At 37.7% G+C, this 14,206-nt stretch overlaps 1 protein-coding gene across 1 annotated transcript in view; it reads left to right on the top strand.

Annotated features, from left to right (window-relative positions):
* COL23A1 (collagen type XXIII alpha 1 chain) overlaps window positions 1-14,206 on the top strand; it is a 328,339-nt gene that overhangs the window by 225,449 nt on the left and 88,684 nt on the right. Inside the window, exon 5 of the mRNA XM_088133808.1 lies at window positions 1,028-1,054. Within this exon, the coding sequence (XP_087989934.1) occupies window positions 1,028-1,054 (27 nt within the window). The remainder of the gene's footprint in view (window positions 1-1,027; window positions 1,055-14,206) is intronic.

Below are 14,206 nucleotides of genomic sequence, written 5' to 3'. Positions count from 1 at the left end.
AAGGGAAAATCCCACTGAGGAGGGTGTTCGTCTCTCAGTTGAGAAGTAACCAGATAAAGTAAAACATATTTGTCCCCTCCTTTCTTGTTAGAGACAGCAACAACATTGGTTCATAAACCAGTTTAAGGGGATATAATGAGTCAAGGTACCAACCATTTTGTTCTTCCCACTAATGTTTTATCTAAGATGTTTTTAAATCTTGGTTTTAATTTGTTGTAAACCCAGATTTATTTCAAATTGGGCACCCCTATAATGGATGGATGGATGGATGGATGGATGGATGGATGGTTGGAAGGAAGGAAGGAAGGAAGGAAGGAAGGAAGGAAGGAAGGAAGGAAGGAGGAAGGACGTTTATTTTCTTGAAGTCATTCAGTTCCTACTGTCCACGGGTGCTTCGATCAGAATAAAAAGAGTGAGATGCCAACCAAACAAGCTAGAACAAAGCTCACCAGTAAATGAGTACCCCACTATAGCTGAATAACTTTACTGTGGAGCAAAGGCACTGATACTGGAATATAATCTTGGATGTTTCCATATTAAAGTTGATCATTTCCAATCACAGTCATCTTCACACAGTAATACAGGATGGACTGCAAGGCGAAATGGGATTATGAGAAGAGTTATGAGGAAAATAAAGGTTCCATTAGCTAAGAACGTTTGAAGTTTAGATTTTTTAAAAGCTCTTAAAGATGTCAGTTTTCCCTTTGAGTAGGAGAAATATTTATTTTTAAAAGCTATTAATAGAGGATTACTGAAGTTTACTGAGGCATAATGATGGCCTTGTGCAGATATCTGTTTCTCTACTTTATCTGTGTCATAGGATTGTTAGGAGAATTTTAAAAAATGAGATACCCCTGCCATTAACTCCTGTTTTCTGCTGTCCTGATATAGATTTTGTAGTAGGTAGAACCTACAAAGATTAGTCTGTCTTTCAGATCAACCCCTCAATTTTGATATTGACTGTGATCTCTTGCTGCTGTTAACTGCCACTGACTGATCTTATTGTTTTCCTTATTTAATATCACAGGGGCAGTCAGGACGCGATGGTTACCCGGTAACTTTATTTTGTAATCTTTTCTGCATACTGTTTATCCTGCTTAATTCATTCTCACTCTCTATATTTTACTTGCCCCTTCAAAAGTATCAAACTTTTAATTTCAATCACTTGAACATATGTTTACTATTTTTAGGTCTCAGCTGGCTTTACTGATATTTATTCATGAACTTTTAAATTATTATTCAAAACACTGTGCCTACTCTAGGGTGTATATAAAGTTCCTATACACATAGGGTTCCTAGTAATGTCACTGTGAGCAGCACTCCTATACGTACAACCAAACCTATCTCCTGTCGGACAAAGGCGTTGCTCCAACAGAAACTATATGTGTAGGTCAGGTATATGTGATCAGATTCTGCTGAGATATCTTGCTATTCATTTAATTGTTAACAGATAATATCAAATGGCAATATTGCTTATTCTTCTGAAAAGAATAGCAATAAATGTATTACAATTTACCTTACCATTGAAAATTCCCCAGTATTCTTTGTTTCATGTCATTTACATAAATACATGCTAGAGTTAGCATCTGAAAGCTGCCTTTCCAGGAGAATGTTAATTCCATTTATTGACTATCATCCAGAAATATTCCGTAAAGTCTCCCTATTGCTCAACCATTATTACTGACATTGCCATTTCCCAGCATAAGATATTCTATAATTTATATCCTGGAAAATGCTATTTGTTCCTCAGATAGCACATATATTACTGATTTCGATTTACGAAATGTGTCGAACAGTTGTTTTGAACACTATTTGATGTTGGTGTGATACAAATGAGGAGGAATAAGAATTCCCACTGCCTATATCGTCTTAAATTTTTTACTGAATGACCTTTCAGGTGTATTAGCTTTAAGTTCAATTTACATTGACTTGGGAGCAAGATCCATTAATTCCAATGGATTTAGTTCTGAGTAGGTCTAAGTCCATCATTTGACCTACTCCAGTTTGGTACCCTTATAACACTTTTAAAAGAGAGAGGGAGAGGGTGCCATTGTCTTCATGGCAACTCATTTTCTTCATGGATTCAGTAATTATTTTGTTGTTGTCTTAAAGGATGAACAGTGGCTTACCCCTCACTTTCCCCCCATTCCACAGTATAGCACTATGAGTGTCTGGGAATCATAAGGTGAAACAAGCATCTGGTAGTATTTCTTTTAATGTTTGTATTACAAACAGCAGTGTAAGTGAGCCGTTGTTGTTGTTGTTATTTTATCCCACATTTTATATATTTTGGCCAATCACAACTAAAAAGCAGCTACTGCTATGAAAGTAACAAGGATTTATTGACATCTCTTAGTTTTGCTATACTGTCAAAGGCAAAAGAAGATGCAATGAATATAACAAACAAATCAGTTCACCAACGCTGAGAATTTCCTGTTTCAAAAGGACTTAAATATAGAAATACAGAAATATATTGAATGACATACATTAACTCAGTAAAAGAAGAATTTTTAGTTTCAAACTTTTTTTTTTTTTACAAAAGTCCTTTTTTTAAAAAAATCCATAAGACCCAGAATTCTTAAAAGTCCTAGAATGCACTGAATTTGATAATCCCATACTATTGGTTGATCATAACTTCATAATCTGCCCTTGGTAAGAAACCAATGCATAGTTATGCCTACTGATACATTACATTCCTTCATAGGCTCACCCTTTGGTATGAAAGCAAATAATAAATATTGTTTTTGGCAAATGTCAAATGAGATGCTTTGGATTGGAGGCCAGGAGTTGAATTGAAAAATTCTCATCTTAAGTCTCTAACTTTCAGCAGGGCTGCAAGATTTCACTGTCTTTTTCTTTTGTACAAAAAGAAAAAAAAAAAGGAAGCAAATAAAAACATTTCTTATGTGCTTAATCCCAAAATCCTTTAGCCACATTTCCTGTAAGGAGTGATGGTAACAGTTTATTCACTGTGATATTTTCCAAGAGGATGACATTCTTCTTTTTTTTTTTTAATGCTTGATAGGTTTTCTTTAACTTGCAGAGGTTCATAAATACTGTTGGAGTACTTCTTCACTTTTGGAAGCAGCACAAGGAAGGCATAGCCCTTGGCTCGTCACCGCTAACAGGATAGTACAGAACGTGGATCATCATTCTATTCCATTTCTCATATTAGTTCTACTTATGCTCTTTGCTCTTGATTCAGTGAGATTATACCATTAGAAGTTGCTTATATTATCAACTAACATTGAGCCTCACATAAATAAGTGCATATCAAAAAGAAGTCCCTATAACTTAGTTCATTTTCTGTATTGTCTTCACAGTTCATATAGCCCACGTTACTCCAGTTGTATTTTCAGAGAAGATGACCCCAGTTCAGTAAAAGTTGCCCTTTAGAGGAAGTAATATTTGATAGTATTCAAAATATGGAGAGGAAAAGGCAGGGGTGCTGGCAATGCCACTTGCTCATTTAAATGGTCTTCCTTAGACACTTTGTACAAAAAGGGTTTGTCCCCAAAATAAGCCCAGTCACATCTGGCTGTCTAAATATAGCAATATAATACAAGAGAGACATTTGTAAAGCATCAAATAGCACATTAAAAAAAAATTGTTGTGGGTCCCAGAAGTCTGCAGTTAATCACTTAAACAAATCATTGTATTCGTTACAATGACCGACCCAAAATATTAATTGTGCTCTGATGTGAATCAACAAGGGTTACAGCCAAAGTGGCAAGTATAGAACAAAACAAGTAAAAAATTTTCAATATGAGTTTAAACGGATGGATGTTTGTACATACAAAATGTTTGGGCATGCTGGGTTGAAAAACAGACCTGATAATATTATGCCCCCTGATGAATTTCTGATGCCAGTCACAGGGCCTGTTTGATGCCAGCCAATCCCTTTGGTTATCCTCAAGTTGGGTATCAGAGAATGAAAGTCTGGCAGCAACACTGTAGTCCTTTGCTCTCCTTAAAATCTGACCGTTCATGAGGTTACAATGCATATATAACGTAGACTGGCATCCACAGAGAAAGAAGGCTGAGCAAGTGAATAGGGAGAGTAAAGAGGAATTTACAAAAGAGTCTAAGAGAGTGGGACAAAAAGAATAAAAGCTTAAGAAATCAAATGAATGAAAATGGCATTACCTGACCTGCAATACTTGTGGCATAATTAAATTCCTGCCTCATTCATAAGTTGCAAATAACATCAGAATGAATGGCTTACAGGTGTAAATCATATACAGTAAAACCTTGGATTGCGAGTAACTTGTTCTGCGAGTGTTCCGCAAGACGAGCAAACATTTCTAAGAAATTTTAACTTGATAAACAAGCGATGTCTTGCAATACGAGTAGTACGTGACCCTGAACGTCACATGATCACAACTGAGCCAATGGTTCTTCTCTCTCTTGCTGCGGGATTGTGGGTGATCGCTTTGATATACAAGTGCTTTGGATTACAAGCATGTTTCCGGAATGAATTATGCTCGCATACCAAGGTTTTACTGTATGGACAACTATAATGAAATATGGTCATCCTGAATTGAAACTTTTGCATAAAGGGACAACAGCAGGCAGGCAAATTTAAAATGTTCATACCTGAAAACCATCTGGCATATATCTGCAAAACATGCAAACTTGTAGTGGTGCTTGATGAACGTTGGAGGATTAAAGCAACAAGTAGCCACATCTCACTGATGAGTAAGGATGAAGACTTAGCAGATCACAAAAAGAGAGGAATACAGGAGGACTTCACAGAGGAAGACAGTCAAATGAAGTAGCAAGCCCAGGAGATGGGTATGATAATCAGAAGCAACAGATGTAGGAGATACTCTGCACTGCTGGAATTTTGAAACAGCTTTCCAACCATTGCTGAGGAAGCAAATTCTGAGTCTTCAGGAGAAGAACAGACATGGAGATAGGATGGTGGGTCCCTGCAGAAGGGATGTGGCTGTGCTCTGCAAGAAGATTAAAGGACATGTTCTGGTAGTTGGTAAACAGTTGGCTGTTTGGCAGGAACACAGATCAGGAAAGCAAGATTTATCTAATCCATTGATCATTATTCCTTCCTGCTAATCCATGTTTGGACAAATGATACTGCAAAATACAGGGACAAACTATTGTGGTTTTTGAAGATCCTGGAAAAGCACTCAAGAACCTGGAGGCTCAGCTAGGATTCTCATTTTTCTTCCAGTCCGGACTGGAGGGCTGAATTATACAAGTGAAGGACTAAGTAAATGAGATATTTTGTTTCTAGGACTGTAGTCTGAGTTATCTCGATAGTAGGCTGCTGGCACAGGATGGGTTACACCTCATTATGACTAGAAAAGAAATGAGTTCAGCCAACACATCTTACTTATTATTTATACAATATAGAGGCTGCCCAATTCCAAATTATTCTGGGAGCTTACATTTTAAAAACAGAGACAATAAAGATTGACAAACAGATTGTACATGTCCAGAAGAGAAAACATATATAGCAACAAGAAAAACAACCACCAGGGGCTCAATAAAAACTCTATCCCAAGGTTTGGGATAACAGCCAGGTTTTCGAGGATTTTCAGAACATCATTAGGGTGGGACCCACATGGATCTCTGGTGGGTTTGATCATGAGAGTTTCAAATTGAATCCTGTAGGGATTGGAAACCCTGAAGTAAGAACATCTATTAAAGAGTTATACACTGTAGAAGGAAGAGGGAATGTGTCACAGCATGACTAATGGTCCTTTTACCACTGGGTCTGTGTGTGACTTTAAGCAGGACAATTGCTTCTCAGAGACAGAAACCATGGAGGCTTTTTCAGATTCTTTTACTATGTACAAGTATATTTAGAGGAATTAAATTTAGAGATAAGGGAATTGATCACACTTGTGGATGACCTCTGTGGAGGTTGGATGGGAGTGATGCTGCTACCATCCTGTTTCTCTTTGATCTCTCAGCAGTTTTCAGTACAATCAAGCATGGTATTCTTCTGGACTGCCTATGAAATTAGGAATGGAGGGCACAGGTCTACAGTGGTTGTTCCCCTTTTTCTGTGGTTGGTTCTAGTGTTGGCTGTGGAGCGAGAGATTGAAGCCAAGGCCCCTAATCTGTGGGATGCCTCAAGTTCAAAACCCTCTCTTCTTCTGTTTAACATCTACATAAGGTTGCTGGGTGAGGTCATAGAAGTGACACTCAAATGAGTATCTCAACACTATGTCAACCAAATGATGCTGTCAAAGGTCTGGAGTGCTGTGAGGGTCCAGATGGGGAGAAGTAGACCCCAGTAAGACTGAGTGGCTGTGGGTCCTGAGAATTTTCCATCATTAGTCCTAGATGGGGTAGCCCTTCCACACTTGAGAATGATGCATAACTTGGGGGTTGTTTTGGACTTGCACTTTCTGCTCAAAGAGCAGGTAGCAGTTCTAGCCAGGAGGAGCCTTGCACAGAACCTTGTCAGGAGGAACTAGTGCATCAGTTGTGCCTATTCCTAGATCAGGGAGGCCTCCAGATGGTTATTCATGCTAGGTCACCTTACATGTGGATTATTGCAATACACTCTTCATGAGGCTGCCCTTGAAAACTACTTAGAAGCTACCGTTGGTCCCGAACATGGCAGTATTATGCCCATGTAACATGGTATGCCCATGTAACACCACTGCTCTGTGCACTGCACTAATTGCCGGTTAGCTTTTGGTTGAATTCAAGGTTCTGGTTATCACCTATAAAGCCTTTCATGGCATAGGGCTTGGCTATCTGAGGGACCACAAATGTCCAATAGTTTCTATCAGTCCTATACAATCAGATAGAGTGGGCATGTTCCAGGTCCCAATGATTAAACAATGTCACCTAATGGGATCCAGGAATAGAATAGAATAGAATAGAATAGAATAGAATAGAATAGAATAGAATAGAATAGAATAGAATAGAATAGAATAGAATAGAATAGAATAGAATAGAATAGAATAGAATAGAATAGAATAGAATAGAATAGAATAGAATAGAATAGAATAGAATAGAATAGAATAGAATAGAATAGAATAGAATAGAATAGAATAGAAATTAGCTCATAAATTTCATGGCCATCATAGGCTCTAATTAGTCCCATATACTAATTCTCTGAGTATGGGAAATAGGAATAGATTGACTTCTTAGTACAGGAAGTCAAATGTAATTAACCAGTATAGCGGAGATCTGCTGGGAAGGCTTCCAAAATTGGAAAATGGACAGATACAATTTATTCAGAATAAACAAAAGCAATAGAAAGGGGGGAGGAGTTGCAGTATATGTTAAAAATAATATTTACTTAGAAATACAATTAACATATTTCATAATATAGCAGAAGAACAAAAAAAAAAACCCCTCTATTGGAGACTATGTAAATGATGTCTTTCAGAAGAAATTGCATATCTTTCAAAGATAATTTAATTATATCAACTTGATCATTTATTTTCCCAACATCTGTTGAGACTCTCTGACATGCATGGTCCTTCTGGGAAATTCCTGGTTTGTCTTGTTGATAGCTTTGTCCATCAGATGATGGAGGAAGGCAGAGGTAGGTATCTGTGCCTGACCAAATAGTTATTGACTTAGGTGAGGAAATGGAGTAGCAGTAACACTGGGGGAATGTGACTATGTAATGACTTGATTTTAATGGAAACCAAAGTTGTATATAAGCAAATGCATACCTTTAGACTTCAAAAAGCAGATTTTAATCAACACTGAGCAATGATAAGTAGGATTCTGTAGCAAGAAAAGTTAACTAGCAAATTAGTTCAAATTAGTGGGGTCAAACATTGTAATGGGGTGTTTTGAATTTGAAACTATTCAGATTCAAAATTGTGCACACCCTGGTAACAGGTAGCAAAGAAAAGGCAGAGCTACTCAACTCCAATTTTTGCTCAGGTCTCTCCCTCAAGAAGGTGTGTCGTCTACCAGGCAGTTGTTGAGAGCAGGAAAAAGGATGAAACCTGAAGCTTGAGGTTGGCCAAAACATTAATAGGGAATACACATTTCTTTGAATAAAACTCAGTCATTCAAAGATTCATTGAAATTCATTGAAATCTCCAGGGCCCAAGAATTGCCTCCTAGGATGTTGTACTAAGCTGGTGATGATCTGACTGACTGAAATTGCTTTGAGAAATTCTGGGGAATGAGTGAAGTGCCAGATGTCTTGAGTAGAGCAAATGATTTTATCTTCAAACACAGGAAAAACAAGATCCAGACCAGTCGATATGTAGGTAAATTCCTGAAGAGTTCATAAGGAGATCAACCTTCTTGAAAATGATGTGGTAATTACTAGAAATCAGCACTGATTTGTCAAGAACAAGTGTTATGAACCTTATCCCATTTTTGGATCAGGTATAATATTTTGATTTCAGCAAAGCATTTGACAAAGTTCCCTGTGACATTTTGATTAATAAACTAATGTAAGTGTATAAGTTTGAAGAAATTCAGAGTCTTTAGGCTTAGGAAGACAAGATTGAGGGAGGATATGATTGTTGTTGTTGTTGTTGTTGTTCAGTCGTTAAGTCGTGTCTGACTCTCCGTGACCCCATGAACCATATCGCACCAGGCCTTCCTGTCCTTCACAGCCTTCCTGAGTTGGCTCAGTTTCATGCTTATTGCTTCAGTGATGCTATCTAACCATCTCATCTTCTGCCGTCCCCTTCTCCTTTTGCCTTCAATCTTTCCCAGCATCAGGGTCTTTTCCAAAGAGTCCTCTCTTCGCATTAGGTGACCAAGGTATCTGAGCTTGAGCTTCATTATCAATCCTTCCAATGAGCAATCAGGGTTGATTTCCTTTAAGGTTGACTGGTTGGACCTCCTAGCAGTCCAGGGGACTTTTAAGAGTCTTCTCCAGCACCACAGTTCAACGGCATCAAGTCTTTGGCACTCAGCCTTCTTTATGGTCCAGCTCTCACAGCCATACATTACTACTGGAAAAACCATAGCTTTGATTATGCGGATCTTTGTCGGCAAGGTGATGTCTCTGCTTTTTAATATGCTGTCTAGGTTTGCCATAGCTAGTACTTGAAAGAGTGCCATACAGAAGACAGTCAAGACATGTTCCCTATTGCTCCAGGGTACCAAATACAAAACAGTGAAAGTTACAAGAAGGGAATGCCAATTGCAGGTTAGGGGAAAAATAATAAGCATTGAGGGTAATATTTGGAAATTAATTACCCCAAAAGGTTGCGGGCTCCCCTTCATTGAATATGTTCAGGGAGATTCTAGTGTGCCATTAGAAGTTTGGATTCCTAAATGAGCAGGAATTTGGCTATCCTAAATACAGTATCCCTTCCAACTCCATTATTCATTTGTGTTCTGTGATCCTATAAGGAAGGGGAACAAAGTAAAAGGATACATTCTCACATAGTGTAAGAAAGCTGCTAATAAAGCACACCATGACCTGGTGTTTGGCCAAGCTGGTGTGATTAGATCTCTGATATTTTATTTTATTTTATGTGCTTTGCTTTGTTATTTTATTTAAATTTGCATATTGTTTTGGAAAAGGGGGTACAGTTAATTTACTTCTTTCAAGGCTTAGGAATACATCTTGATGTATAAAGAAATGAATGTGTGAGCAATATGTATCAGTGATTGTAGTGACTGCGTTAGGAATGCCTCTAAAGAATAAATTTTATATATAAGGATGGCATCAATTGGATTTAGTCAGTTTAGCTGCCTGCTTTAAGCTGATATGAAAAGGTGTTTTCATTATTTTAAAACATGAACATGGAGAACATGGAGCCCTCAAAATGATACTGAATTATACCTCATACCAGCCTTAGCCATCCAACTGAGGGATATAGGGAATTACAGTTGAACAACATCTGGCAGATCATAGGTTCTCCACCTCTGCTTTACAATTTGCATTGCCTAAGGCTTCAGCAGTTCAATAACATGAGCTAGGATAATCAATTTGATGTCCTCCAGATGCACTGAATTGCAAATCCCATATGCCTAGTCAGCATGGCCAAAAGTCATAGAGGGAATTGTAGTCCAGCAGATTTGGAGACAACAGATTGTCTGACAGAAGAATATTTTTGAAACTAATTATGTCCATCTGTAGCTTCATATGGGTGGCTGCAGAACTTCTCATTTAGTATACATGGCGTTCAAGTCATTTTCTCCAATGGCAGTGAGGTACAGAATCCTAATTACTATTTTTATAGTATAAAAAGAACCCTGTAATTGAGGGCCAAATTAAATATGACCTTAAGTGCAGTTAGTAATTATATGTGTGCTTGTATATTTAAAACATTTAGGTGGCAAATATGGGTGAAGGTGGTCTAGATCAGAAGCCAGAAAGAAAAGAGAAAATGTATTTAACCTTCCCTTCTCCCAATTCCCAGTTTGGATCTCCTGCCTCCTAGTGGCCAGCTCTGTGTGGATGTATAGGCTTCTCAGAAAAACTATCCAATTTCTACTTTCATATGCCCCCACCACACCCTAGTGACACCAGTTCATACAAAATCAGACCACCTTCATTCAGATCTATTACCTCCTTATTCTTTCTCTTAGTTTCACACACACACATCTTTTCACTTCATTTCATTTCATTCAGTAATCCATGTACTTTGTCATTTACTCTAATGTTCAAAGTCTCAGTCTTCCATATGCAATGGTTATCACCCAATGAGGCAATAGATATTGACCTCTGTTGCCCATCATGGCTTTGCTAAATCAAGGCTATCACCAGCTTTAGTCACATCCATGCCACATGCAGTATTTCCTTAGTCCAGTCTAGCTTATTACAGTATGCATTTGCTTTTCTGTCCCCATCCCTAACATGAGGGGCTTCAGAAATTCAGAAATTCTTATTGCTGTTATAAATGACTTTGTTCCTTGATTTGTTTTGGAATATCAGCCAGGTTCTTTATCCATTTTTGAAACATATTTTTTCCTATTAGAACCGGAAGTCAGTTCAAGGCATGGGTAAAAAAACCCACTATAGGGAATCCCAGGACAAATGTAATCCTTGCTCCCTTACCACTAGTCTTCCTTCCCAAACTAATAATCAGCAAGAAACTATTGTGGATTTCATTGTTCCTGAGTCTGCCATCTAAAGTGGGACTTCCCATTGCTAACTGTGTGTCAGACTCAACCAGGAACTCAGTTGCAGTTTCAGTAACTAGCTAGCAGCAAAGCTTCATAGATCATAATATATATACAGATCTGTCAACTGTAGTGTATGTGTCCATGTGCGTGAAGAATATTTATGTCAACTCCAGAGTTGGACTTTTCCTTTTCCTTTTTCAACCCAATGGGCTTTTAACTTCTTCTTCAGGCCTTGAGTGTCAGAGACCCTGTTCCATGTTTATATAACACTTCTGTCTGACCCAAACATTATTGATTCCTCTCTTGCTAGCTTCAGTTTTTAGTTTCACAGTAATGCATCACATAGGAATATGAGAATGATTCAAGATAGTGCTAACCAGTGCTAACTAGAAGTAACTGTTTAATAATGAAAAAACAGAAATATTGTTATTTCATTATTCTTCCCATTAAATTTTTTTTTCACCAAAGAGTTGACCAGAGTTACTTCCTCTGCAGCACAGAGAACCTAGAATGTTGATGATCTTAGTAAAGTTTTGATTCTTAAATAAGATGGAATATGTGTGTGTATATACACACACTGTATTGTGTAATAGGGAATCATAGCAATAATAAAATAAGAAATAGTATTTTTCCAGCATTTACTTCCATATATACTGAGAATAATTATAACAAATAATTAAATAATTTGTTTTCCTGTATAGAAAAGTTTTAGAAGATTTTCTTGTATGGAAGATTTAATCTTTTTAGAAATGTGTTTGACAAATCCATCTTAAAAGATATGAGGAGATAATCTTAGTCTATCATCTTGCATGAATTCCAGAAGAATTAAACAAATCCATATGGAATGAACAGACATATGCAACCTAGGATTTTTCCCTTCTATCAACTGCAAAACCACTAACTCTCTCACTAGCTAGAGCATAATCCCACTCTTGTCTTTGCACTCAGCTATGTTGGATGTGTGATACACAACAAGAACATATTGTGATTCAGGAGATTTCTTTTAGCCATCAAAAACAATGCTATTCATAATTGCATTGAGCTTTCTTTTTAATTAGTGTTCTCTTGTTTAATTTTTGGTTCCCTTATAGAGGTTCTTTGTTTCATTATGATTTAAAGTTGAAAATGAAAAAAAGGAACAAATTCAGAAGAGAAAAGGGAAGCCAACTGTGCTTCCTTTTATAACTACAATTATGAGAACAGCTTTTGTCAAGTAGAGTTAAAGTCATTCTCTTTTCCATCCTCCATTGCCTATTGCCAAACGTATTAAGTGTTTTGTTTTCCAATGTACGTACATGCAAATGTTGAGTGGCTTAAAGTGTTTTCCTTGGTCTCCTGAATCCTCTAGGGACTCACCAAGAAGCACTTTGAATTAATCTGATTGTCTGATTGGATTTTAATTATGGAGAATTAGGTTAGAAGGTTAGTGACCTTGCTTGCTCCTGGCTGTCCCTGGAGAAAAAAGAACATTTGAGTTTAATTTACTGCTTTCTGGCATTCATGCACACTTCGATGACTATCTAGACAGTGACTCTGTGTCTAAAAATTGGTCCAGTCTTTCAAGATCTGTACTTCAGATGTGCATAAATTAGAAATATTGGGAATCATGGTATCATTGCAATGATATTAGAGACATGGCAATTAGATTTAAGTTTGACAAGAAAAGCAAAACAGTATAGAATCCAGTTGGATCAGATCATGGGAAGTAATTGTTCCACTCTACTCTAGCTTAATCAGACCCTGATTAAAGGTACAAAGAAAAAAGTCCAGGCTAAACATCAGGAGGAATTTCCTGAGTTTATGAACTGTCAGCCAACGGAACAGGCTGCCACATGAAGTGGTGAGTTCACCAACTCTAGAAGTCTCCCAACAGGCTGGATGGTCATCTGTCAGAGATGCTCTGGTGGATCCTGCACTGAGAAGGGGGTTGGATTATATGACTACTGAGGTACCTGTCAACTCTGTGATTCTGTGATCTACAAGGAGTGGCCCTTCTGCCCTGTACCAGTAATACTTGGCTAGCTATGGGTGAGCAGACTTGAACGTGTACCCAGGCAAGCACCTAGCTGTACTTTCTTGGCTGCTATAATTCACTAGCCCAGCCATCTCAGGAAAGGCAAAATGGATATCTCTGAAAAGAAGCAAAAACAGGAGCAGGAGCAGCAAGGGTATCTTTTTTGTCCAGATTAGGATTTCTTTTGATGTAGCCTCTGCCTAAAAGTCTTTTCCCTCACAATTTCATGTTCTTTTTGTGTAATTAGGTCTCTGTTAAGGTCCTATTGGGGAACCATGGTTTTAGAGATGCGTTTTAGTTGAGAAAAAGTTGATATTTCCAGGGTTCAGGAATAGGTAACATCATTTTTGCTTTCTCCTAGTAAATAGAGCGGCTTTAACAGACATTCCAGGGGTCTTAAAATGCTATTACTGGTGATGTGATGATGGACAGCCAGTGATAGAGTATCCCAGATTGGTATTCCTTTCTCCTCCCATTGCTCTGGCTAGGCAGAATTCCTTCTCCTTTGGTCGTCAGATATGTAAGAAGCCTAGGCACTGCTCAAAACAACTTTGTACTTCAGGCAGAAGGACTCCTGCCAATCTTCTACATCATTTGCCAAAAGAGTTCCTATAGGTAAAATGATACTTAACCAGTGTGTGATTTCTGTAGCTAATAAAAAGCTCAACATTTAGAGTAGTGCACTAAAATATGCCCCCTCCTTGCCCAAGGTTTTAATTTTAGAAACAGTCACTCTATTTCTGGGCCAAAATGAAGTTTAGATGGCTAGTGCTGAAACAAAACTATAACAAAATAGATTGTAAGCTGATCCTAGGTGAATTTAGCAAGTGATAAAATATTATGTGCTTTTTCCTGGGAAACTCAGAACAATTTGTATACTTAGTCTCATTCCTGATGAACTTCACAGTATAGACATAGAAAGAAGGTTGGTGTTAATGGACATTATATTCTACTCATAAAAATATTTTGAAGTTGCCATCTTTGCTTCCTTCCTAATTATTTAATCATGTAATGTAATACAAGTGAAGTAATGGACTTAATTATGTTAATGTGTGCACACAGAGCTCTAGTCAGTTACAAGATTTGTGTCCACTTCCCTTATTTCCATCCATCTCTTCCAGCCTGGAGACCACAGGCTACACCAAGGTTAAC

This window comes from Python bivittatus, unplaced genomic scaffold, assembly GCF_059951505.1.
Source record: "Python bivittatus isolate LINGU-HERP-01145 unplaced genomic scaffold, Pbiv_v1 ctg000080_np1212, whole genome shotgun sequence".
Classification (NCBI taxonomy): domain Eukaryota; kingdom Metazoa; phylum Chordata; class Lepidosauria; order Squamata; family Pythonidae; genus Python; species Python bivittatus.
The sequence above is the reverse complement of the archived record's forward strand: the minus strand, read 5'-3'. Positions and strand labels throughout refer to the sequence as shown.